Consider the following 23,164-nt stretch of genomic DNA (forward strand, 5'->3'; position numbering starts at 1 on the left):
TATTTATAAAATCATAATGTTTTTAAAAAAAAAAAAATCATAATGCTTGCACGTGGATGTAAAACATTTAGTTTGAATATGAATGTGAAACTAGATTGAAAGAGTATGAATTTTACAAGTAAATACAGTCTTTTTAAGATTACAAACTTATAAATGACTCAAACCGGATATTAGCCTATAGACCCTAAGTGTGGTCATATGAAAGTGTAATATAATTTGAGAATTAATATAATTTGGTTTATGGTCATCTAGGGCCAGTTCTCTAAAATTTTAGAAAGTTTATAAATAAATAAATTCTTTAATCTAAAATGCATATATACATTCAAACCGATAGATGGATATCCGGTCTCATATTTGAACACGAACCGGTATGGAGACGGAAAATTGAGTGAAAGCCGGTTAAGGTGGTTACCCTCCCTTCTTTATCTTGCTTGGGAGATCTTCAACTGCGAGAAAACCTGAGTCTCCGATGAATCTGTACCTCCATAGCTACTCTTCTTCTGAGACTCGAGTTGACTATTCAAGTCTTCTTCTTTTGTCCCGTGAAATTGAAATGGTTTGGTTTCTTTTGGCATATGATACATTTCTTTTTCTTTATTCGAATTTTTGTTAAAGAAATTGGCCTCACTAGCCATGGAATAAAATGTAATTAGGTATTTAACTTAAAAAAATACACCCTCAATTATTACTACAATATACACTATATTATCCCTTCTTCCCGGTTAATACTTGCCCAAACTTCTTCCTCTTCACTTATCTACCACCACTATTTCTTCCAATTCACTATCATTTTTTTGTAAAAAAATATCAATCATTTTGGATCTCTATCTGTCACCATAACAATTATCATCGTTGAGGCCTGAGGGTGTATTTTTTAGTTTTTTGTAAAAAAATATCAATCGTTGAGGATTCAAACCGGTGTTACATAAATTTATGTTTTTAGTTTTTTATCATTTATCCTCTAACCAGATAAGGAATAAAATAAATAAAAATGACACAGACAATAAAAAAGAAAAGACAGAAAAAATGAGTTACATGCAAAGATAACATAGATAGATATTTTTTTTTTGTTCAAACATACATAAATAGATATAAAAACAAGGAAATGGGAGTTACGTTTCAAAAGGAGCGTTGAGAATCTTATGAACTAACGGACGAGCTCTACACATGGCTAGCAAAGGTGTAGCTGGACGCATTGTGGTTGCTTCACTAATGTCAACAAATTCTTCTCCAATTCTCTCCCAATCAAAACATTGAATCATCGATCCCAGAGCCAAATTCACTACCCGCTGAGCTAGACCGGACCCGGGACAAGCTCGTCGTCCCATCCCAAATGGCATTAACGTTTGATCTCCCCCTTTCCTCTCGAACCTCTCTGGCTTGAACTTTTCCGGCTCTTCCCATATATTCGGGTCTCGGTGAATGGCCCATACGTTAGCGATTAAAGTTGTGCCACGAGGGAAGTCGTAGCCTCCAATAATACAATCCTCAGTCGCCCTATGTGGAGCAAGCAATGGAGCCGCCGGGTAAAGCCGAAAAATCTCTGATATGATACATTGGAGGTAAGGGAGATTTTTAGCATCCGGTTCATCTATTAACCGGTCTAAACCAATTTTGGTATCGATTTCAGTCTTGGCTTTTTTCAAAACTTCTGGATGGTTCAACAAATTCAACATCGCCCATTCTAACGTTCTTGTTAGTGTCACATTTCCAGCGAATATCATAACCTATTCAAATAAAAATCAAGAAGTAATCATTCTGCAAACTATACGTATTGTTATTAAAATAGATTTCTTAATACTTACCACTACGAGTCCTTTGACGGTGACATCCGTATAATAATCAGGTTCAGTTTCCTGGAGAGAAAGCAAGTGATCAATCATAGTGTTACCCTTTTCTTTTTGCGCACGTTTGTCATCCAATAGTCCTTGGAGAAACTCATCGACCCGGACCGCCAACTTCTTGACACCTTTCTCATAACTAGTAAACCAACGCAGGAACGGAACATAGTCAGAAGCGTGACCTACACCAGCACTGGATACTGCTTCGTCAAGCAACTGCCTCACGCGTTTTGCTTCATCACCTTGCTCAGCTTCGTCTCCATAAAATCGTTTTCCTGCTATCATCCTGAGAATATTGTTGATGTTGAAGTTCCCAAACAATGATCTCAGCTCCACCTTTGCGAACACCTTAATATAATATTATAGCAAAAAAATGGTTAGACACTAGAACTGTTAAGATTAATACATCAATATATGGATAGGATAGCCAATAATAAGTTTTGAACGTAAACTAATGTAAAAGTACAAAGATCTAAATTGCAACTTAGTTTTGAGAAGAAAACTGTGAATCTTAAAATGACAAATTATATACATGTATACAGCACTTCTCTTACATGCAAAGAGTTCTTGGAGAGACACAATATCAAGTGTCGAATCTCATCCTTACGGATGGATAAGAAGCTATCAAGTCTATGGGACGAGAAGATCTCTATTGCGCCTATACGACGCAGATTCCGCCAGTGATCACCGTAAGATGTAGTGGCCATAGTGGTGCAGTTGTACTCAACGAGTCTCCCGAAAGTGAACTTTGGTCGGTCAGCCAAAGCGATGTCGTTCTTGGTAAAACATTCTTCAGCAAGGGAGAGGGAGGAGACGACAAACGCAACACGGTTGCCCAGGCGGAGGCGAAATATAGGAGCCCCGCCGAGAGATTGAGAAAGAGAGTGTAATATTTGGTGGAGCGGCGGTTTGAGGAGGTGAAGGTGTCCAATTACCGGCAGCGACCATGCCGGAGTTGGAGGTAAGTTAAACTTGCACTTCCATCTACCAACTAAATGCTTAAGAGAGAAGATGAAGAAGATGAGAAAAGACAAGATTAGCAAAAGATATTCCATTAGATGTTCCAGTTTCTTTCTTGCTGTTGTCAATGTGTTAAATTAAACACCAGAAGTCAGATGTTAAAGTAGTATTTATAAAATGTTAAGCGAATAAAATTAATATTCTGACGATAATTGTTTAATCAAGAATCCAATATACATGATTTTGATTGGATGTCCAAATTACTGAATACACATAAGCCAATAAAAATCCTCTTAATACAAGGCAATGAACTAATGACAGTGAACATTTTAAAAATGGATAACTATTTCAAATTAGTAGAATTAAAACTTGAAATAAATCTTACCAAATATATATTTCCTTTAATAATTAGTTGCTTTCTACTTTTATACAGCAGTTTTGACACGTTTCAACATTTGAAACAAACTCTCAAAATATCATGAATACAACAGGTACATGATAGTTTTTTTTCATGCTATTCTATTAATCAAACTTGATATAGTTTTGAAAAGTAAACCGAACAGAACAACCAATATAATACAAATTCCTATGAAAAATCTTGATATCTTATATAACGAATCAGACGATATATTTTCCGAACAAGGAACACAAACAATCGAAAAATCGGAGAAACTATTCTTCAGGCTGGACCGCTCTTTCAGTTCAGTAGAAAAGTTTAGCCATGTTCGTAGATCTTAAATCATCGAAATTAGATCCCTATAACAGATGCCGGAAACCTGACACAAGTCGATAGCCGTTACATGCTGATTTCTATAAGAGAATATTATAATCACTTTATAAATTTGTATTTATATTGTGGGTCACTTGTTGATACCCACACACATTTGTTAACTAAAATGCATAAATAATTACTATATAGTAACATAACTAACTAGATTTTACTTCCCTAATTCATTTTTACTATATTTTACATTTATCATAAAGAAATTGAATTTAATATATTTTTTTTTATTTTTTTTTCTTTCAAATTCCTTATTCTTTTTAATTAACACACCAACGGTCACATCCACTACAATAACACGAACACCACCACCAGAAATACCACCTGACCCATATCATTGACTCAGCGTATGTTGCCTCCATCTCAAGCCAAAAAACCGCCAGACCCAAACCCACCTCCACCACCAATCACAACACTAGCATCACCTGGTACGTATCCATCATATTTCGGGCCACCTCCGCCATATCCACCAGCTGCTGTCGGTTTCTTCTTTGTCCACCCTAAATCAGATTCATCAAGATATCGCTTTTGGCATCAAGGGAAAATACATTCAAACTAATGCCATATAATAGACTAATCATCTGTTACATACTACTATATTAACGATTTGGACCGAAGCCCAAACATAGATTGGCTACACAAATAATTTAGTTCCAAACAGAAATAAAATTCAAGACCAATGTGTATACACGTGCCGAGCCCAAATAATTACCACTAGATTTCCAATTGGTTGATGATACGTAAAGTTTAGGAAAATAAATATTAATAAAAATTATTGTTAAAAATAAGATGGAAATTATTGTCTAAATGATTAAAATAAAATGTGGAAAACTAAATACAAATGGGAAAATGACCAAAATTTTCAAAAAGAACCCAAAAACCTTTATACATAAAAATTAAGAATTCTTGTGTGACAAATATGAAGAGAATATTATATTTACCGATGTACTGGTCTACTGGAGTCTAAGAGAGAGATAAGACAGCCACTAAAACAAAACAAAGGGAAGCGAAACTGAAAGTCTGAAACTGATTCTCAAAAGTCACCGGAAGATATGTCACGATCCGAGAACGATCGCCCACTTCTAATCAATAGGATTGACGAAGAGGAAGAAGAGAGGGCCTACGACGATACGGAGAAAGTTCACATCGTCAGAGACGAAGACGACAACGAAAGGGATCTCGAGTACGGCGTAGGATGCGGCGGCGCACCGCCGTTTTCATGGAGGAAGTTATGGCTGTTCACCGGACCAGGGTTCTTGATGAGCATTGCGTTTCTTGATCCAGGAAACCTCGAAGGAGATCTCCAAGCCGGTGCGGTTGCCGGATACTCGCTTCTATGGTTGCTTATGTGGGCAACGGCGATGGGGCTTCTTGTTCAGCTCTTATCGGCGAGGCTCGGCGTTGCGACGGGGCGTCACTTGGCTGAGCTTTGCCGTGAAGAGTATCCGACTTGGGCGGGTATGGTTCTGTGGGTTATGGCGGAGTTGGCTTTGATTGGATCTGATATTCAAGAAGTCATTGGAAGTGCCATTGCTATCAAGATTCTGACCAATGGGCTTCTGCCTCTCTGGGCTGGTGTCATCATCACTGCTCTCGATTGGTACAAACACATGAACTTTTGTCTTTATATATGTCTCATCTTTGATTGATAAGTTTGTTTGTGGCTACAGTTTCGTCTTCTTGTTTCTTGAGAACTACGGAATTAGGAAACTGGAGGCGGTGTTTGCGGTTTTAATAGGAACAATGGCAGTTGCATTCGCTTGGATGTTTGGTCAAGCCAAGCCAAGTGGCTCTGAGCTTCTCGTTGGTCAGCTTTTTCTTTATCTCTCTTCTCATTAGAATCTTCACTTGTGAGTTCTAATAAAAAGTCTGCTTTCTTGTGTTGTTGCAGGCATATTGGTACCGAAACTAAGCTCAAGAACGATACAAAAAGCAGTTGGAGTTGTGGGTTGCATTATAATGCCACACAATGTGTTTCTTCACTCAGCTCTCGTTCAATCGAGAGAAGTCAACAAGCGGCAGAAATACCGAGTCCAAGAAGCTATAAACTACTACACAATTGAATCAACGATTGCTCTTATTGTCTCCTTTATGATCAATCTCTTTGTCACAACTGTTTTCGCTAAAGGGTTTTACAACACAGACCTTGCTGATAGCATTGGTCTTGTTAACGCGGGACAGTATCTTCAGGACAAGTATGGAGGCGGGTTGTTCCCAATTCTATACATTTGGGGAATCGGGTTATTAGCTGCTGGACAGAGCAGCACCATTACTGGTACCTACGCGGGACAGTTCATCATGGGGGGTTTTCTTAACTTCAAGATGAAGAAATGGTTGAGAGCTTTGATCACACGTAGCTGCGCAATCATTCCAACTATTATCGTTGCTCTAGTCTTTGATTCATCAGAAGCTACACTTGATGTCTTAAACGAGTGGCTTAACGTGCTTCAATCCATTCAGATCCCTTTTGCGCTCATCCCTCTACTGTGTTTGGTCTCCAAGGAACAGATCATGGGCAGTTTCAAAATCGGTCCTTTCTATCAGGTTTCTTGTCATCTTCATCTACAACTGATCTTTTTGAGCTCTTACGTTTTTTTTTGTGTGTGCGCAGACAATTGCATGGCTAGTTGCTGCGCTTGTGATAATGATAAACGGTTATCTATTGCTTGAGTTCTTCTCATCGGAGGTTAGTGGTGTCATCTATACCGGCTTCGTGACTGTGTTCACGGCTTCGTATGGTGCGTTTATAGTCTATCTGATTGCTCGTGGCATTAATTTCACTCCTTGGCGCTTTAAAGCAGAGTCCTAGTTGAATGTGTTTGATTAATAGGAGAATGAGTTGTTTAGCTTGTGTGTTTTGTATTATATAAGCAGCTCTTCCTATGTATTAGTATATAAGGTCCTAAAGATGAAAAATAATCTTTCACCATCTGCTATTGTTGTGGATTTTAACTCGAGTAATAATACTCAGATTGAGAAAAAATGTTCTTTTTTCGTTCTTTCTGAATAGAGATAAGTTAATGAAGACTCAGAACTGAAGTTTGTTTGTACAATTATTGATCTGTGGGCATTCTCCATGTCTCCTGCAGTTTCTCTCTCTTCAGACACAATATAGAACTGCTTACAAAAGATAAAAAGAACCGGATTTTTTTTTTTTAACTCACCATCAACTTTTAATTAACCAATTAAGGGTACACATGATTTTACGCCCACCATGTTTCAACCACACTTACAACAAAGAGATTAGTATCATTTAGAGGGAAAAGTGCCAATTTCGACCCAAACTATTTCAGTCGTGCCAAATACGACCCGAACAATCGATCAGTGCCAAATACGACCTCAACTCAATTATAATTCAAAAAAACTACCTGAACTTCTTAAAACGTGCCTAAATCTACATTGACTCTAACAGAAGTTAGTCAACCGTTAACAAGATAAAACGACGTCGTTTGATATACGAGGAAAAGTGCCAATTTCGACCCCAACACTCTCAATCGTGCCAAATAAGACCCGAACAAATGGTCAGTGCCAAAAACGACCTCAACTCAATTATAATTTTAAAAAAAAATTATCTAATTTTTTCTAAAATGTGTCTAAATCTACATTAACTCTAACAGAAGTTAATCAACTTTTAACAAAGATAAGACGATCTTGTTTTGATATATGTATTTTTTTTAAAAATATGTTCATTTCGGGATTCAAATCCGTGCTGGGATATCCTTTTAAAGGGGCACACTAACAACTAGACTAAAATAATTTTTTGAAATATTATTACAAATTGAAATTCTCCATTATATAAACTACTATTCTTGTTCATCTTATCCAATTTAAAACTTTGGTGATTGCTTTATATATTTTAGTTATTGTTTAATTTGTCTAATATTTTGTACAACATATCTTAGTGAAAGAAAGGTAAAAGGCCTCTTAACATTTTTGAACAAAATATCAAAATATATAATATCAACTTTGAAAACTAAAAAAATTCCCACTTAATTTTAAAAATTAAAAATAATTTATATAAGAAAATTGTATAAATAAATTCAAAGTTGTAAGCATATTTAAGATCGTATAATAATAAATATTTTATTATTTATATTTTAGTAAGATATAATTTTATTAAAGATATGATAAATAAGAAAAACACGTTAATGTATTTATATAAATCAGAAAAAATTGACACCAAAATTTTAAATTGGATAAGATGAAGAATAATAATAGTTTATATAATTTCAAATTTGTAATAGTATTTTAAAAAGTTACTTTTATCTAGTTGTTAGTGTGCCCATTTAAAAGGTTATAACAACATGGTTTTAAAATTCCATAAAATACTATTACAAATTTGAAATTTTATAAACTATTATTATTCTTCATCTTATCCAATTTAAAATTTTAGTGACAATTTTTTCTGATTTATATAAATACATTAACGTGTTTTTCTTATTTATCATATCTTTAATAAAATTATATCTTACTAAAATATAAATAATAAAATATTTATTATTATACGATCTTAAATATGCTTACAACATTGAATTTATTTATACAATTTCTTATATAAATTATTTTTAATTTTTAAAATTAAGTGGGAATTTTTTAAGTTTTCAAAGTTGATATTATATATTTTGATATTTTGTTCAAAAATGTTAAGAGGCCTTTTACCTTTCTTTCACTAAGATATGTTGTACAAAATATTAGACAAATTAAACAATAACTAAAATATATAAAGCAATCACCAAAGTTTTAAATTGGATAAGATGAACAAGAATAGTAGTTTATATAATGGAGAATTTCAATTTGTAATAATATTTCAAAAAATTATTTTAGTCTAGTTGTTAGTGTGCCCCTTTAAAAGTATATCCCAGCACGGATTTGAATCCCGAAATGAACATATTTTTTTAAAAAATACATATATCAAAACAACATCGTCTTATCTTTGTTAAAAGTTGATTAACTTCTGTTAGAGTTAATGTAGATTTAAACACGTTTTAGAAAAAATTGGATAATTTTTTTTTAAAATTATAATTGAGTTGAGGTCGTTTTTGGCACTGACCATTTGTTCGGGTCTTATTTGGCACGATTGAGAGTGTTGGGGTCGAAATTGGCACCTTTCATCGTATATCAAACGACGTCGTTTTATCTTGTTAATGGTTGATTAACTTCTGTTAGAGTCAATGTAGATTTAGGCACGTTTTAAGAAGTTCGGGTAGTTTTTTTGAATTATAATTGAGTTGAGGTCGTATTTGGTACTGATCAATTGTTCGGGTCGTATTTGGCAAGACTGAAATAGTTTGGGTCGAAATTGGCACTTTTCCCATCATTTAGAATCACTACTTGGATCCTACACTACCAATCTGAACCTTTGTTGCAATTTTCACCCAATGAACACGACACTCTTCCCACTACACAGGAAAAGCCAAGAACTGGATTTAGTTTGATGAGTCGAAGATCTCATGTATTAACCAGAGTTTAAATTTTCTTATTCTTTTTTTTTGAAAAAATCAAGAATCTCGATCTTTAAAAAGGAGTAAGCAAACCTCAATCTTACTAAAGAGAGTATTCTAGTTCATCGGGCCAATAGCTAAAAGGGCCTAAGCCCATTAATGAGACCCACATTCAAATACTCCTTTCCCAGGGTATAATTATTCCATTTCGTTTTCTATTTGTTCTTCTTTCTGGAAAATTAGGGTTTGTATTCTTCTCGAGATGGGTGGAGGAAACGCACAGAAATCGAAGATGGCTCGTGAGAAGAACTTGGAGAAGGCAAGGCAGGCCGGAAAAGGTAAACCAAACATAACACGACCTGATTAAATTTACGGTTTGAGAGGATGGATCCGAAAATTTGAGATTTAACCGATTCGATTTAGGGTTTTCTGATATAGTTATTTTGTTACAGGCAGCCAACTGGAAGCTAACAAGAAAGCTATGTCCATTCAGGTGATCTCCTTTGCTCACCTTGGAGCTAATGTTTATACAATTTATTGGGTGTCTTTCATATTCAATAACTTGTTGATGTATATATACAGTGCAAGGTCTGTATGCAAACATTCATCTGCACAACATCTGAAGTGAAATGCAGGGAGCACGCTGAGGCCAAGCATCCCAAAGCCGATGTTGTTGCTTGCTTCCCTCACCTCAGCAAGTGATGAAACTATCATTTCTCACCAAAAAAGGATTCCAATGTAAATGTATGGATCCGTCTCCTATGTTTGTTGTATCATTCAAGTGTCTCGGGTCAACAAAACTTATGGTTCTGTTTCTGTTTCTGTTTTTACTAAAGACTTGTTTCAACGCTAAGTCTCTTACTACTATTATTATGGTTATACTATGAAGCTTTGTTTGGAACTTCTTTTCATGTTCTTCAATATTTCCTTCTGCTTTCAATTATGTCTACAAAAGAGGGGTATAGACAACAACAGTTTTGATACAACAACTTGTGTGTGTTTAAGATAATATTACACAACATTACAATGTTTGATACTACAAAATAGTATAAACCTTCAAGCTTTGGTTTTCACAGAGTCCGTAGTCTGCTGCTCTCTGCAGCTTTAACTTAGCAAATTATTGATGGGCCTATTCACCAACAAGAGAACTATAAGATTAGAAGTTTGATGGAAATAGGTTCAATAGAAACAATAGATGGGTGTGCTATACGAGGAAACTCTTACCATGGCTTCTCCTGCGGTTAGTCTGTCTTGATGATGATCATACCTAAGATGCTTCTCGAGAAAATTAATGGCCTGAAAATTTACATACAAACGAAGTCAATACACTCGGAACGAAATGAAAAAGTTTATATTATAGTGTCAAGACAGTTTAGAACCTCTGGTGAGACTTAAGTGTTAGGGTGTCTGCATTGATAAACCTGGGCCATGGTTTCCTGCTATGCCTGCAATTCCTTCAAGTTTTAAAACATTTGGTCTTAAGTAACAGTTCAAAACACAATGGAATCAAACCTTCCAACAAGTTCCCCAAACTGAGGATCAAATCTAGCTGATATTTGGTTAGGTAAGTATTTAATTCGTGGTTCCCAGCACCTACGCACATGATTTCAACCCGAAATCAGAATAAAATATAAAACAAATTGATAAAATAATAAGAAGATATTTTTACAAAAGAACTTTATAAATATATGGTTCCATGACAATTATAAATACAAACAAAACATCATGTTTGTTTTCTTACTCACTATGGAATCCTTCTCTATTTTTTTGAACACTTTAATATATTTAGATAATATTAAGTAAAAGTCTATCCAAAAACCACATTTAAGTTCTATAACATATATCATTTACACAAAATGACATAGTAAAAAAAATATGAAAGTCAATTTCTAAAATTTAATTAATTTATATACGATAAAATCTATTATATTTTATTTTATTAAAAATATATTATAAAGTAGATAGAATCTAAAAATGAAATTTTTACAAATTAATAACTCTATATGGTAACAATGTGGTAAACATGAAAATTCTTCGTATTCTTTTCTAAATTTGTTTAGTGGATTTGATATAACTTATACAAATGGTTAATTGAATAAAGAAGGATTGCAGGAGATAATGAATAATGTTGCACAAAATCCATGTTCGAGAATACATGATCTTTTAAGATGTATGAAAAAAAAATTATAAATAAATAGGGAACTTTTACTTTTACTTTTACCACTTTTTGGGTATCATTATTTATGTTTAGACCACTAAAGAGATATTTCAAAAATATTTTGTTCATTAAGAATCAAAAAACTCTTATACCTTTGTTTTCTATATATAATAAATTATTATTTAAATAAATAAACAAAAAATAGAAATAAAAAATAAAAAAAATTCATTTTTCTTTTTTTATGTTGTCAAATTATACTTTTCCAAATTTGAACTTTTTATACATTTTTTGAATATTTTTGTTTCGAATATATTTTTTCAAAATTTATTTTTGAAAATCAAAAATTCTTTTTGAAACCATTTTAAAAATATATATATATATATATAAGTATTTATTTATATATTTATTAGAATCCTAAATTTCACATTCCAAAAACTCTATCTCACCTCTTAACTCTAAACCCGAAATCTAGATTAGTTAATCATGTAGTTATAAATGTCGTTTTAAAAAAAAAAAGAAGGTAAAAGTGGTTAGTGTAAACATGAAAAATGGTATTATGAATGTGATATTTTTGGCAATTTCCCTAAATAAATTGACATATCATCAAATTTCTTTTGTAATTAGTATAAAATATATGTCAACTTTTTAAATGGTTCTCAATTAATATATAGAGGATAATTATCTAGTTCACATTATTTTTAAACATATGCTCGATCATGCACCCTTTTTTTTTCGTCAACTCCATCATGCACCTACTTTCCAAAGAACGTATACTTCTGGAATTCAGAAAATAATTGAAAATTAAATATTTTGGAATTTAGAAAATAACTGGAAATTAAATATTTAATTTCTAAAAGTACCAAGTGAGATATTTATTCGATTCTTATCGTCTTGTCTCGTGCAAGTGGAAGTGCCTGGATCGACCCACAAATGCCACGTGTCATATTATGCTCCAGAAATATACAAAAATCCAAAATGAAACAAAAAACTGATGGACCATCCATAAACTCATGGTCCTCCACTCTTTTTAAAGGAAACAAGAATAAGTAAAGTAGGGTTGAAGAGAGAGTGCAAAATGTAGTAAAGGGACCCAAACGTGGAGAAACAGAGCAGAGTCGCAGACTAAAGTGGGAGACAGTTGTCTTTTGAAGAAGTGTTGTTCCATGTCCACTCCACAAAACAATTTTGCCGCTTGTCTGCAACTAGGAAACCTCTGCAAATCTTTTTTTGGGCGAAACTAATATTAATTCACATTTTAACATTGTACAAACTAATTATAAATGTTCAATTTCTTTTGTTAAGGTCTTTGATAATCCGTTCGGATAGAATAGCATCTGGACAATTAAAACATAGCTCTTCATAATGTTTTGAGCTTGACAAAAAAATATAATGTTTTAAGCAACAGATGCAAGAAAATTAAGAATTTGATGATAGAGAAACAATAAATCCATGGATTCAGAAATCGGAAAGATGGAGAGAAGACTTGTCCATTTCTCCTTTAGTTTCTTCCGTCTTTATATCGAAAACAACAAAAAACAACAACAATGCACCAAGGAAAACAGAAACAGAGAAACATAATGTTTTTGAATTTTTTTTCGCCATCGTCCGAGTTTTCAAGTTTCACATAGATGGAGCAGGAGCAGAGGAGTTCATCAGTGTGGTCGGGCCAAGTGGATCCTTCCCATCGCAGTTCTTGTTGCTGTTATCACCAAGGACAGTGCTGCTTCCTGAGCTGCTGTTAGAAAGAGAACCAAACGTCGACTTCTGCAAGACCCCCGTTGGAGAAGAACCAAACTTGGGACTATTAGTCGTGCTGTTTAGTACCTCACCGAGAGGACCTCCCATGGAGTTATTATTATTACCCCATGAGATTGGTATCCAGTTATTTGCCTTTTTCACTGGCTCAAGAAACTCAGTGTTGACGCCTAACCCCATGTGGATAGCAGGGTCAAACTCACGCGACAGCCTTAAAGGAGAGAGGGCAAGCTTATCTTGAACAGGGGAAGATGGAGCCATGGGGATTGACATTGAGAGCTGAGTCCAATCCGATTTCAGCTCTTCTGTCCAGGAATCGACATTGGAGTTCTTTGCTTGGTTGCTAAAGTCCAGATACGATCCAAAGCCTTTGGAGGAGTTTGCGTAGGAAGGTTGTTTATGGGAGGGATTAAGTAACGAGTCAGAGGAGATGAGACCGAACTCGAAAGGGCTACTGCTTTGTTTCTGATGAGATTCCTTCAATTGTAAGTTCATTGTGGCAGGAAAAACGGAAGCCCCTTGAGCATTTTGAACTCTGTCACTGCAACAGCAAAAAAAAAAAAAAAACCATTTTAACATTTTCACAATAGGAAGGAGTGTGAATAGTTCATAAAAAAGCACATCCACAACACATGGAATCCTAAGCCTCAATTAATAAGGAGTGGTCACAATCACAAAAGATGTAGTAATAATGTGTGGGTCTAGTTACTGAGAAGCAAAAAGATAAAGAAGTATGAACATTAAAACTTAATAATATGCAAATATGTTATAATATGAAAAGGGAAAAAAAAAAGATTTAAAACTTTATTACCTGTTAGCCATAGAAGGAATGGCATGATGATGATGAGTTCCAACGGCGGCGAGGCTATTGTTATTATCTGATCCACGCGTAGCAACAACCGTAGTCGCTGCTGCCGCCTTGGACGCAGCAGAAGCGGCGGCGGTAGCATTAGTATTGTGGCCATTTAGGCCTTCCACAGGCTTTCTTGAACGATGGCGGCCTCTGTTAATGTGTCGTTCACAGTACTTTTGGTCGGGAACAGCATCCCTCGAGCACCGCCATTTCTTTCCATCTGTCCGGCGACATCTCCCGGGCTCGGGATCCATGTTACCGCCGGAAAAGCCCAGATGAAAAGAGCCCCATCCAACTACATAATAAACACACCAAAACAAAATCTCTTAAAACAACCATTGGCCAACAACATTCCCCAGCAAAAAAAAAAAGGAATATTTAATAAACTTTAATGTGTAAAAATAACAACTTGAGAGGCCACTATAAAGCTGATTCTTGGCTAATGTTTGGCATTAAAAAGGAATCAATATTCTGAAGTGCTTAAATCAAAGATAAGAAGTAGGAGCTTACAGGAATTAGGAGGCAAGGATCCATAAGGGAAAAAGGATTTTTTGAGAGAGAGGAGCAAACTAGATGGCACAGGGACATTGGCTGTGATGTATTTGTAGATCAAAGCCTGTTGCTCTAGCTCAGCCCATTGAGTCAATGAAAAAGGTCCTTTAGCTCCTGTCAACAAGCTTCCATGCATGCTGTTTGTGTTCATCATTCCTCCTAAACCATATCCTGACAAAAACCCAAAACCATATCTAAAATGATTAAATATGACATAAACCCATTTCGGAAAATCAGGCTCTAAGCAAAACCCATATAGTAATTAAATTTTTTGACAAAAACCCATTTCAGAAAATCAAACTCATAGCTAAACCCATGTAGTCTAGGAGCGTAAATATCTTAAGATTTTTTTTTTAAAAAACAGTGTATTTCAGTCAATCAATCTCTAGGCAAAAACACATATGAAAAGTAACTTAGGTAAAAAGAAAAACAGAAGTACTTTTTTCAGACCTGAGTTTCTACAGTACTGAAGATACGGAGAGACATCTGATTTGTCGGAAGCAGGGGAGAAGCTAAGCATCTGTTCTTGCCTGCGAGGATCGACGGAGGTAGATCTCAAGAGAGGTATGCCTTGATGAAACGACAGAGTCTTAGCTGCAGCGGAGGAGGAAGAGAAACCATCTATTAATGTTCTTGAAAGCTTCGAGCTCCTCCAGAAATCTTCACCGTCAAAACCGGATCTTTCTTGCTTGTTTCCGAAACCAGATCCGAGTTCTGTTTGACCTGGAGACCCGTTTTCATGACCCGAAACCGACCCTTCAAACCGAACTCCAAGATCCATGAAAATGGATGCAGAAGCAGACAGAAAAGAGCTAAGTACTCACTTCAGAGGTTTTTCCCATGGGAAGTAATCGCTTGAGCTCAGAGTGAAGGAGAGAGATAGAGATAGAGATAGAGATAGAGACAGAGGGAGAAGAAGGAGGCGAAGTTTTTATTTTCTTTATACTGTAGATATTACTTATTTATTTAATAAAATAAAACAAAATAATAGTAATAATTGAGGGAGTGAGAGATAGTATCATATAGCGTTGGGTTGAGACAAAGAATGGTACCGCAGGCACAATCAAAATCTTGAACATGTTATAACATATTTAAAATCTTGATCATGTTATAACATATTTAAAAATCTTTTCAAAAAGGAAAAAAAACGAAAAGAAATTAGAAGAGCAGTAATTCATATATTTTGTAAAAAATCATTTTATTTACCTTTTTTTAATTGATTTTTCGTTGTTAAAACATGAATATATAATGTAATAATTTAAAATATTTGATTACTTTAGTAACATTTTTAGTAGGAGCTTGTTGGAAAAAAAAATGTATAGTGGAAGCAACATGACCTTCTTAAAGATGAAAGACATGTGGACACCACGTGAGACATGTCTCTCCGACGACTCTATTTCAACTTCAACCCCTAAGCAAGGAATTTCATTTGTTTTTTGCTTTTTGTAAAAAATATACTCCCTCCGTTTTTTAATATAAGTCGTTTTACAGCTATGCACGCAGATTAAGAAAATCATTAACTTTTTATATTTTCTAAACAAAAACATCATTAATTATTTACCTAACCACAATTCAACCAATAGAAAAATAGAAGATATATTACCATTGGTCATACAACATTAACTATTAATAAATTTTACATAGAAAACCGAAAACGGCATATAATTTGGAACAAAAAAGTTTCTCTAAAACGACTTATATTTAAAAACGGAGGGAGTATTTGTTAAATGTTGTAGATAAGCTAAATGACGATCTATAACTATATTAGTGTTTTGTGATGAAGAAGAAGATGGTGGTGTACAAAAAAAATGAAGAAGAAGAAGATGGTCGAATTAGTAAAACTTAGTATAATTTTATTAAACTATAATCGTACAACTTGTAAAACTATAACCGACAACCGGTATAACTTTGTTAATAAAACCTTAAAACTTGGTAAAACTTGTATAACTTTATTGGTTAAAATGTAAGACTTAGAATAATTTGGTATAACATTTTTGGTTCAAATGTAAAACTTAGGATAATTAACTTAGTATAACTAATTGATAAAATTGTATAATTTGCTATAACTTGATTGTTATCATTGTAAATTTACAGAAGACCATGAGTTGTTTAACCACAAACACACACTTTGGTTTTGAGACGCAGCGTCGGCGTCAGCCGCTAATATTTACAGCGTCGATGAAAACACGGACACGATCACTAGCGATAGTCGCCGGCGGCAACTTACTACCGACGGTGCGATTAAATTTCTCCATCTTGTTTGTTAATTATATCCGCTTGACGCTGCGTCCGCGTCAACGTAAAGAACATGGCTATTGAAGAGCTAACTCCACCTGCTCCTTTTTCAGGTGATATAGTTCTTTGGAGGCACAATCTTGATGATTAAATACCAACTTTCTCTGCTACCAAGACTTCAGATCACTTGCATATTAAGAGGGATCGAGTAGTTTGGCACATTTTGGTCTGGTTTAGTCAACCAATACCTTACCACTATTTATGTTATCTACTGGTGATCTTATGAGAAAGATATGAAACTAGAGATCACCTGTTTTTTTGGCATGTCCATATTATTTGACTGTTATTAAAAGAAATACGGTTCACCAATAAGCTGATAAATTTTCAGAAAATAACGTACTAATATCTATCTGCTCTCTTGTTCAAAAATAAACAAAAATTTAGCTGCTATTGATACAGTTATAGATTGGTCTTTTGTTTAGCTGTTCTTTTCTTCGATGCTGATGACATTATAAAGAAACACATTCTGAATATTTTAGTTCCTACAGAAGAATATACTAGAAAACTAAGAATTTCATAGTAAATAACTACATATTATAACATTGGAAAGAACTTGGCTCATTTGGATAAATGATGGCTGTGAAACTTGTGAAGCCCACCCGACCACCCCAAAACTCAAAATTAACGATTTCAGTACTTAGTTCGTTGAATATAAACTGGACTGTACAAAATAAGTAGGCAAGCGACTCCGTATTTAAATGTGTAGCATTTAAATATTTTATGAGCTACGTAAAGCCATGAATTCTTTTACAAAGGATGTCCACTGATCCACCTTTGGAACATGATAAATGTCTCGTTTGGTTTATACTCTGCCGTGTGTCCACCCCCCTATAATCAAAATGCTCAAAAAGATTAATAAGCATTTTCATTTCATTTTTAGAAAAAAAAAACATTTTCTTTTCATTACAAATAATGCATTGATAGGAAAATGTTAAGTTCAAACAAGAATACTTGCTTTGATAGTAGCAAATGTCATTTTATTGGAATAAGTTCTCGTGTATCTGTCAAGAAAAAGAACAAGAAGGATTAATATGAAGTGTGTGATAAGATGAGAAAATAAATGAACAAGAGAAACTTAAAACATAAGAAGATATATTTACCCAGCGATTTGATCTTTTATCTTCCAAGGCCTCCAGTCATCAATGATGGAGTAATTCAGAGATTTGATCCAGGCTTGAGTTCCTAGGAATGGCATAGTGATGTCATGATCACCACTGTTCACCATAAATCACAACAATTTTATAATCTGTTCGAATCTTATAGATAAAAGTGGATAGTTGTATAATTTATGATAGTTTTGTTTGATCTTGGTTTGATTGTAGTTTGAACTGTTAATTCACACCTATATACAAGAGATCGGTATCCGCTGAGGCTGATATTCATATGATATGGTACGCTGCTTATAATGTCGTGATCGTATGGAATAGTCCAGTTACATCGCTGCCAATGTCCTTTGGTCCCCTGTAATCATAGATGGTCAAAGATTGAGATTTAGATTTTACGGCATAAAACTTTCTTTATATAATCAATGATCTTAAACCATAGTTTTGGTTACCGCTGCTACTTCTAGTTTGGGTAATAAAATAATCGTTCGTTGTAAATAAAAAAACCGAAGTCTTGGTTTTTTTGGTCCCAAAAAAAAAACAAAGTTGCATATACCTTTTTAACATGAAGAGCTTCGCGAACTCTCTCGTTATTGGCCCAGCATTCAATGAGATAATAAAGATAATACTGCCAAGGCAAACATGTCAAAAATCAAATTGTTTCTTCAAATATCACAAATGTACCTTTTTTTTGTGCACTCACAAATGTACTATTTGTTAACAGAAAGATACGCCTACAGATAAGCTTACATGATGTTTTTTTTTTGAAAAGAGCTTACATGATGTTACTAGTTTTCATATGGTTTAGCTTGTATCTGGTATATAATATCTCAAATTTTATAGAGAAAAAGCTACTACCAGAAGAGTAACAAAAAGAAAATACATTAACCAAATTTTTAATTCTTAATTTTAGTTGGAAAAAAATTCTTGAGCCACTAAAATATTTTAATTTTATTATGAACAATTTCTAAAATTCAAATATTGGCCTTCAAATGGAGAGTAAGTGAATTATCTATTAAATATTATTTGAGAAACATTAAAACATTTTTTTATGGTCCGGGTATCCAAACACCATACAGAGTCCGGCTAGCGCCTAATGACACCGCCGTCGAAGACATCTCGGAGGACCGCCGATTTCACTCCATGTTAATTGAAGGTGGCCAGATGTATGGTTAAGAGTCTCGCACTAGAGGAAAATTGATCTCTGGCATAGACCATGGCTATTATTCCTCTAGTGGAGACCACTAGACCACCATGATGTGGTTTCACATTAAAACATCATGGTGCTATGTTTTAATGTTTTAACATAAGAACATTTGAGTTATGCTATGTGTAAATAGTTGAATGATTTTCAGTTTTATTAGAAAAATAAGTTGCACCATGTAAAAATATATTTCTCATTCAACTAATCATAAATTAATTATTAATGTATAAAAGAGATTTATCTTCTTTCTTTAAATAAAAGCTACTGAATTACCTAATGTAATCAAGATATATTTGATAAATAATAATTTTGAATAATATAGATTCGATAGCAATATGTGCATTCTCTATCATTTTATTTAATTTTGATGTTATCAAAATAAATTAAATAATCACATTAATCATATAATAATAATTAGATTTTTTATATATTATTTTGAATTTTTTTAAATAACTATAATTAAAATGTTAAAAATCTCATATTGAATTTTTTGTTATCTGTGTATTCATTTTTTATTATAAAAACACAAATGATCGTGTATATATATATATATATATCGTTTAAACTAAAATATATACCATATAAAATACATAATGTTTTAATTTTGAAATCGCAATTTAAAAGTACTGAAAACTTAATATTTTAACTTCAAAATTTGCATTGTATTTTCAAAATAATGATAAATTACTAAAACTATTAAAAATTCACATTAAAAATTTAGTTACCATTATTTTTTTAAAATACAAATGATCATAAAAGTATGAGTATTGAGTCTTATTTAATAGATATCCATATTATATATATATATATACATATGTTAATATCATTTAAATTTAGTTACATCTCTCATATATTATTTGGAAAAACATTACAACATTTGAGCTATGTCTTGTGTCAGAACCAAAATGATTATCAAATTCCTTAGAGAAATAAGTTAGTCCTTTTAAACATATAGTTCTTATTAATTATTAATGTATTAAACATATTGTTCTTATGAAAAACACTACAACACTGAAAATTTTGTTATCAGTAGTTTAATGTTTTGTATTATAAAAAGACACAAATGAACATAAAACCATATGAATAAGAAGTCTTATTTAATAGTTTTCAAATTATATATACAATATAAAATACATAATATTTTAATTTCAAAATTGCATTGAACAAATATTGATAACTTCATATGTTAATTTCAAAATTTGCATTGAATTTTTAAAAATAATGATAAATTACTAAACTATTTAAAGTCCACATTAAAAATTTAGGTGTTAGTAGTTTATAAAAATACAAATGATTATAAAAACATATGAGTATGAAGTCTTATTTAATAGATAACCATATTAAAATATATTAATATATGTTAATATAATTTTAATTTAATTATATACCATATAAAATAGATAAATGTGATTATATAGATTTATTTACCATAAAATAATTGTAAGTAAACAAGAGTGATTATTTTTATTTATGTGATCGCGCCAACTTAATTATATACACAATAGTTACTAATTTTTCAATTATATAATATATATTTAATTTTTTATTAGTTTATAATATGTAAAATAGATAAAAGAACGTAAAAATAATTTGTATATTCAATGTTCATTCCGTGCAATGTATAGATCTTAACATAGCTATTAATATTATATTCTCCATTTTGAATAGATTAGTGATATTTAAATGACTTCAACATTACTTACATAGCAATCTGGAGATGTATTTTTTGGATTTCTTTTGTCATCGCAATCAGGTAATAATATATGTTGTGTATTTATTTTGTCAGTGCACTGCAAATAAAAAGAAGAAGAAAAATTGAATTAATGATGATATTTAGTATCAAGCAAGAAAATAAATAAATGCAAATTGATTAAAGCAGAGTGTGTACTTTATGGTATTCATCAACAAGTTTCAGACACTTTGTGTTACGTGGATCCACATTTCCATAATTTCCCTTGCAGTTTATCTTCAATGACTGTAAACAAAATTGGGAGAAATCGAATAAAAACCTCTCAAAAAGATAACCAATGACACTTTAAACTTTGAACTTATTTAATAAGCACTTTAAAATTTCAGAATGATATTTATATCATAAAAACTTTCAATCTGGCTTACTTGTATATCAAATTAAAACTATAACATGTACTGTTCAAAATCGATGATGTGTTGGTTTACTTTTTTTTCTAAAACAATGTTTAAATTATTTGTTAATAAAATAAAATATAAAATTTATAAAATATAAAATTCATTAAAATTAAAAAAGAATCATAAAATTCATTAAATTCACACAAATAAAAATTCACACAAAAAGTATTTATATTATTTTATTAATACATATAATATAAAAATCACAGAATAATAAAAAAAATCACAAAATATCAAAAATAAATTTGTTTTAAAAAAAATCAGAAAACACTATATTTTAGTGTTTATTGGTTGGGAATTTTCTAGATTTGTATATCTAAATTCAAAAAGCATCTAAGGAATAGCATGCAGTGAGTGCTATAAACTGGCTATTTTTTAAAAAAAACAACACTTCATCAATTTTGAACAGTATGGGTTGCAGTTTTATTTGATGTACAAGTAAGCCAAATTGAATGTTTTTATGATACAAGTGTCATTTTAAAGGTTTAAAATGCTTCTTAAATAAGTTCAAGGTTTTGACAAAAAAAAATAAGTTCAAGGTTAAAGTGTATGTGGTCGCCATTTTGAAGGGTTCTTATGCAATCTTTCCAAAAATACGTTGTTGTGTCATTTAAAGCTATAACAGTAATAACTAATAATAAAAAAAATTAAAGATAAACTCTGGGCCAAGCTTAGTTGTCAACTATAAAATTCTCAAGCGACAAATTAAGTATTGCGTATATTTTATACCTCGTGGAGTTCATCAGATATTAATGACATTCCATGAGAAAATGGAATACGATAATTTTCTTCAAATTCAGGATATGTTACTGGGTTTCCGAGCACATAACCCTGGTTTTGTACAAAAATATTAATAAATTTTTAGTGATCGAAAATATGTACATAAGAATGAGTTGAAAGTTAATGACCTGTAGATTTATGAGAGGTTTACAACATTTATAGTTTCCTGCATCATAGTGTGTAAATGTTGTTTAAAACGTGAGAGAATACCAGATCGATTGATTCGATAAAATAACATACCTTGTGAGATTTCTTGAACGAGTGCCGGAACAGTCTTACCGGAATAAGAATCCCCGGTAGCGTAAAAAGGGTTGGAGAAAAATTGTGGATGCTTGCTTAACCACTGCCCAAAAGTATGTTTATTTTCTAATTGATGGGCTAACTAATCGCTGGCAATAACAATATATACTGCTTCGAATACAAAAACAGGTTGTGCTATAATGAAATGGCCTACATCTCGCCAAGGTCGATAAAACTAGCATATAATACAAAACCGTGAAGGCACAAAGTTAAGTTTGTCATATTACCTTCTGAAGAAACTCATGGATCATCTTAGCTTCATTTGTGTCACTAGTTTTACCAAGTGGAGTTCTTGAGTAGGAGAAGCCAGCTCCAATTGGTTGATCCAAGTATATTATGTTTGCCATCTAAAAATGTGATCAAATTTTAAAAAGATCAAAAAAAGATTGGGTTTATGATCGACATATGAACGTACTTTCCGCTACCTGCGTCCATGAATATGGAGTAGACACCAAAGAAACGAGACTTCCATTGTAAACCTCAACCTTCACAGCCACCGGTCCTGTTTTGTTTTTTGTTCTTACCACTTTTAACATATCATTTAAAATGGTGCTTAATTAGAGAAAAATGATATTTTATAGATTTACCGTTCTCAAAAAGAAGGCCTTCGAGAGAAGAGCACCCAGGTCCTCCATTCAACCATAAAAGAAGAGGATCTTCTTTTGGATTCTTCTCAGATTTGATGAAGTAGTAAAACAACTGCAAGTTCTCTTCCTCGCCAATGCCAATGTATCTTTTGTTCAGAAGAATGGCTAATTACTAATTGCAAACTTGAACACAAATTATTATATTGGTAACAAGAAAAGTAACATTTTACAAACCCGGTTTCAAGTTCGAAAGGAAGAGGGCCTTCAAAACCAGGAAGAAACTTGACGATAGAGCCAGAATCAGCGTGATGACTGAAGACAAGTATAAGTAGAAGCAGAACCTTTAGTGCCATACTCGTTCTCTTTTTAATTTTTAAATATCAAGTCCTTTATGGATTAGATACGTATA

At 32.7% G+C, this 23,164-nt stretch overlaps 5 protein-coding genes and 1 long non-coding RNA gene across 10 annotated transcripts; 2 read left to right on the forward strand and 4 right to left on the reverse strand.

Annotated features, from left to right (window-relative positions):
* Nucleotides 1–278: 278 nt before the first annotated feature.
* On the reverse strand, nucleotides 279–4,001 carry LOC106389495 (cytochrome P450 81D11-like). Its single transcript, XM_013829759.3, has 3 exons — nucleotides 2,396–4,001; nucleotides 1,806–2,189; nucleotides 279–1,727 (listed from the first exon to the last, which is right to left on the reverse strand). Exons 1-3 carry the CDS (start codon nucleotides 2,894–2,896, stop codon nucleotides 1,113–1,115), a joined length of 1,500 nt encoding a protein of 499 aa, XP_013685213.2. The 5' UTR covers nucleotides 2,897–4,001; the 3' UTR covers nucleotides 279–1,112.
* Nucleotides 4,002–4,516: 515 nt separating this feature from the next.
* Nucleotides 4,517–6,581, forward strand: LOC106389496 (metal transporter Nramp3). Its single transcript, XM_013829760.3, has 4 exons — nucleotides 4,517–5,182; nucleotides 5,253–5,389; nucleotides 5,474–6,126; nucleotides 6,194–6,581. Exons 1-4 carry the CDS (start codon nucleotides 4,635–4,637, stop codon nucleotides 6,389–6,391), a joined length of 1,536 nt encoding a protein of 511 aa, XP_013685214.2. The 5' UTR covers nucleotides 4,517–4,634; the 3' UTR covers nucleotides 6,392–6,581.
* Nucleotides 6,582–9,120: 2,539 nt separating this feature from the next.
* On the forward strand, nucleotides 9,121–9,927 carry LOC106393495 (uncharacterized protein At2g23090-like). The gene is made up of 3 exons (XM_013834195.3): nucleotides 9,121–9,361; nucleotides 9,476–9,516; nucleotides 9,606–9,927. Exons 1-3 carry the CDS (start codon nucleotides 9,286–9,288, stop codon nucleotides 9,723–9,725), a joined length of 237 nt encoding a protein of 78 aa, XP_013689649.1. The 5' UTR covers nucleotides 9,121–9,285; the 3' UTR covers nucleotides 9,726–9,927.
* Nucleotides 9,704–10,952, reverse strand: LOC125606896. Its single transcript, XR_007338155.1, has 2 exons — nucleotides 10,403–10,952; nucleotides 9,704–10,319 (listed from the first exon to the last, which is right to left on the reverse strand). It is a non-coding gene; the product is annotated as an uncharacterized LOC125606896 (long non-coding RNA).
* Nucleotides 10,953–12,587: 1,635 nt separating this feature from the next.
* On the reverse strand, nucleotides 12,588–15,265 carry LOC106389497 (growth-regulating factor 1). The gene is made up of 4 exons (XM_013829762.3): nucleotides 14,792–15,265; nucleotides 14,300–14,512; nucleotides 13,748–14,084; nucleotides 12,588–13,477 (listed from the first exon to the last, which is right to left on the reverse strand). The coding sequence occupies exons 1-4, from the start codon at nucleotides 15,120–15,122 to the stop codon at nucleotides 12,802–12,804; spliced, it is 1,557 nt and encodes a 518-aa protein (XP_013685216.2). The 5' UTR covers nucleotides 15,123–15,265; the 3' UTR covers nucleotides 12,588–12,801.
* A 1,864-nt stretch (nucleotides 15,266–17,129) lies between these two features.
* On the reverse strand, nucleotides 17,130–23,164 carry LOC106389499 (serine carboxypeptidase-like 10). Of its 5 annotated transcripts, none has more exons than XM_048775942.1 (14): nucleotides 22,990–23,164; nucleotides 22,756–22,901; nucleotides 22,594–22,670; nucleotides 22,396–22,515; nucleotides 22,109–22,211; nucleotides 21,997–22,034; nucleotides 21,818–21,919; nucleotides 20,832–20,918; nucleotides 20,647–20,733; nucleotides 18,296–18,367; nucleotides 17,979–18,097; nucleotides 17,737–17,850; nucleotides 17,580–17,637; nucleotides 17,130–17,478 (listed from the first exon to the last, which is right to left on the reverse strand). In XM_048775942.1, the coding sequence occupies exons 1-14, from the start codon at nucleotides 23,106–23,108 to the stop codon at nucleotides 17,362–17,364; spliced, it is 1,359 nt and encodes a 452-aa protein (XP_048631899.1). In that variant the 5' UTR covers nucleotides 23,109–23,164; the 3' UTR covers nucleotides 17,130–17,361. The 5 variants fall into 5 exon arrangements, with proteins under 5 accessions (XP_048631899.1, XP_048631895.1, XP_048631896.1 ...); XM_048775938.1 differs by having other exon boundaries at nucleotides 17,130–17,464; nucleotides 17,592–17,637; nucleotides 22,990–23,163; XM_048775939.1 differs by lacking the exon at nucleotides 20,832–20,918 and having other exon boundaries at nucleotides 17,130–17,464; nucleotides 17,592–17,637.

The sequence above is a fragment of the Brassica napus genome, chromosome A3 (genome assembly GCF_020379485.1).
Source record: "Brassica napus cultivar Da-Ae chromosome A3, Da-Ae, whole genome shotgun sequence".
Lineage (NCBI taxonomy): Eukaryota > Viridiplantae > Streptophyta > Magnoliopsida > Brassicales > Brassicaceae > Brassica > Brassica napus.